This window comes from Rhipicephalus microplus, chromosome X (genome assembly GCF_043290135.1).
Source record: "Rhipicephalus microplus isolate Deutch F79 chromosome X, USDA_Rmic, whole genome shotgun sequence".
NCBI lineage: Eukaryota > Metazoa > Arthropoda > Arachnida > Ixodida > Ixodidae > Rhipicephalus > Rhipicephalus microplus.
This window is the reverse complement of record NC_134710.1, coordinates 153,765,435-153,768,462: the sequence shown is the minus strand read 5'-3', so window position 1 is coordinate 153,768,462 and position 3,028 is coordinate 153,765,435. Positions and strand designations below refer to the sequence as shown.

Below are 3,028 nucleotides of genomic sequence, written 5' to 3'. Positions count from 1 at the left end.
CGCCTGTGGTAGGAGTAGCTTTTACAAAGGCGTACTCCTTTCGCATAGGAATGGCGGATAGCTCCCGATGTGAATCGTGGGACACTGACGAGACAATAGAACATCTACTGTGTTCATGTGAACGTTTTTCGAGAGAACGCAACTTGCTACGCGAAACGTTAGAGACACTAGACAGTAGACCTTTCCCCGAAATGAAGATCCTTGGTTCATGGCTGTACGCTTCGCAGGCCAGCAAAGCGACGCGAGCACTGCTAAGTATTCTAAAGACGACCGGACTACGCGACTGCTTATAAGCGTGCAATGGACAAGGTCACATCTACACACACGTTGCCCTTCACTTCTCTCTCTCTTCTCCTTTAATCCTCTCACCCCTTGCCTCAGTGCAGGGTAGCAAACCGAACATGCGTCTGGTTGACCTCCCTGCCTTTCATTTCTTCCCTTCTTCCTCCTTCTCCTTGATCTGTCTGTTAATACATTGCATAATTGTTTTCTTTGTGTATGAACTCGCTTTGTGTCAGTTTATAATAAATAAGAATGTTTTATCTGAATATATTGTCTTTGGCTATTTTTGGGTTACTAATGGGCCTGAACTTTGCAGGTTGCTCTCCGAGCACCTGGCAACCCTGCGTCAGGCTCATTTTGTTTTTGTTATTAAGCATAGAGTTTCCCACAATACTAACTAGAGGGAATTCTGGCGCTAGTGTCTATGGGAGCTGCAACGCACGGCACTTCAACGAGCATGGGAATGAGGGGTAGTACACATATTTGTCTAATTTTCGTACTTCTGGCCTGCTTCTGGCTCCGTGTGTGTTCGTGTGGCTTGGGGCTGTTTTTTCACGAAAACATAAATTAGGAATTGTTCCCCGTTTGTGCTTCACAACCTTATTCTTTTAAGCTTACTATTTCGAATCAAGTCCCTAAGTTCAAAAGGGTTCGTTCTTTTTTTCAAAACAAAACCGAAACAAAGCAATAAACAAAGCCGCAAGTACGATTCGCCGCCCGCAAAAACGAAGACTAGGCAAATGTGTGTACTACCCATCATCCCCATGGTCGCTGAACGATCGCAGCGCCAGAGTGCCCTCTAGTTAATTTTGAGAAAGTATGTTACTAAGTACTAAACTGGTAGGTGTTTTGTAGTACTACGATATTCTAGTACACTATACTTCTGTAGCGTCATGTGCCAGTGATTTTCCAGTATCGTAAAGTGTATATTTCCCTTTTCCTGCTTCGATATGGGTGCGTTATCTAATTTTAAACGGGTGCAACAGTGGGCAACGTTTACACGCCGCTGGCTCCTTTACGACGCGCAATGGCAGAACCCATTCTGGTCCACCGAAATGATCTCCGACGTGTTGCAGGGCAAACACAAGCCGATATTTTCTCCCACAAGTGACTGCGGGGACCACGTTGTGGTGACGAACTGCAGCGAAATCGCCATGCCTTGGTACGAGTGGAAGTACCGAAGTACCACATGTCTTTCCACGACACACGGTTTGCTGGCGGGTGCTCCTGGACACCGGAAAGGCAAGTGCAGGACAAGGACGCGACAAAGGTTCTTTGGAAGGCTGTGTACAGGGCACTGCCAGGCGACCTGAACAGGTGAACCCGGATGGCCAGGTTGCACCTGTTCCCAGACGACAAGGTTCCTCGCGAAATTATAGACAACATCTCGGGTCAACTGAGGCAGCTCTGGCGTGCACCTAAGAAGCTCGTCGAGTACTCGGAAGAGGAGCAAGCGAAGTTCCGAAAAGTATTTGAGTACCAAGATGACTACATTATTCAGTAGCCTAGCCGTCGTAACTGTTCGCGCATCGCTGTAACGGAACTGTTGTGCAAATTAAATTGTTCATCTCGAGCACATTTTACCCGATTGCAGGCAATACGTGAAATAAAGCAGTATTGTTCACTTCCTTCTGTTGTGGGCTTACCTGGTGCAAATAGTACGCTCACCCGCATGCGAAGTAAACTACCGTGCTCGAACACAAATCGCTGTTCTCTTACGTTCACTGTTAGCAGCATGCAAGTATACGACTACGCATTCGCTCCAGATGTAAAAATTCTGATATGAAATGCTTCGCACCGCTTTCCATTCTGCTAAAAAAATTGGGCCCTATAAAAATTGGTTATCAGTCTTTAAAAAACATTGAAGCACTTCGTTGCTTCGTAATTTATTCAGATGGTCATGAGCCTGGCATTTTCAACAAAAAGAATGTTCACTGGAATGTGGAGTTTCCGTCGAAGTTTCTGTCTATGTATGATGTACTTGGGGCAGTCAAGCGACAGACGATGCAGATCCTGGTCATCGTGGCCACACAAACATGTTGACAATGGCACACAATGAAATATGGATAAGCAGTTCCATGATCTATGTAGATATGAATGTGTGAACAAAAAACAAACTTTCTATTATCAAAAACATGAACAGCTTATTTAGTGGCTTCCGAAGTCTCAGACTTGCAGATTCCAGGCTTGAGCATTTCAAAATTAGCAACCTGTAAAAAATGAAATCTGGGAATGTAAAATGAAGACATTACAAATGCTTAAGACGCATTCTGTATGCCACTGCTATATATCCTGAACAAAGCTGTTTCACAATTAGTAGGCTAGAAAAGACTCTTTCCTTAGTTGCCTACTGAAACAGCCTATAAAAAAAGCACAACAAAATTCAGGTTTCTTTGTATCATTAATTTGGGCCACAAATGAATGATAATGGCCGTTGAATGTTCTAAATTCTTAGAAAGATCAAGAACAGGTCCATTTGCTGGCTGTATTTTAGCACAGCATTTGAAAATGCACTCTCCCACTGCTTTAACAGGGTCCAGAAGCAAGCCCAGTGTTTACAGGATTCCACTGTTAGAGAACATCGAAAGCCACTTGGTTCCACCACCGGCCAGCTGTAGCAATAAGTTGTGACACAAGTGCACCATAAATGGTGCACTTGCCATATTCACTACTGTCCGCTAACTTGATAAAAAAGCACCGCACATGGTGCTCACTGTGCCTGCGCAAAACTATTCGCAGCCGCCAG

At 44.7% G+C, this 3,028-nt stretch overlaps 1 protein-coding gene across 1 annotated transcript; it reads left to right on the top strand.

Annotated features, from left to right (window-relative positions):
- The first annotated feature begins 1,115 nt into the window (after window positions 1–1,115).
- On the top strand, window positions 1,116–1,910 carry LOC119182979 (large ribosomal subunit protein uL13m). The gene is given in 2 exon segments (XM_037433544.2): window positions 1,116–1,469; window positions 1,472–1,910. Coding segments are annotated over 2 exon segments (552 nt in total). The 5' UTR covers window positions 1,116–1,232; the 3' UTR covers window positions 1,787–1,910.
- The last annotated feature ends 1,118 nt before the right edge of the window (window positions 1,911–3,028 follow it).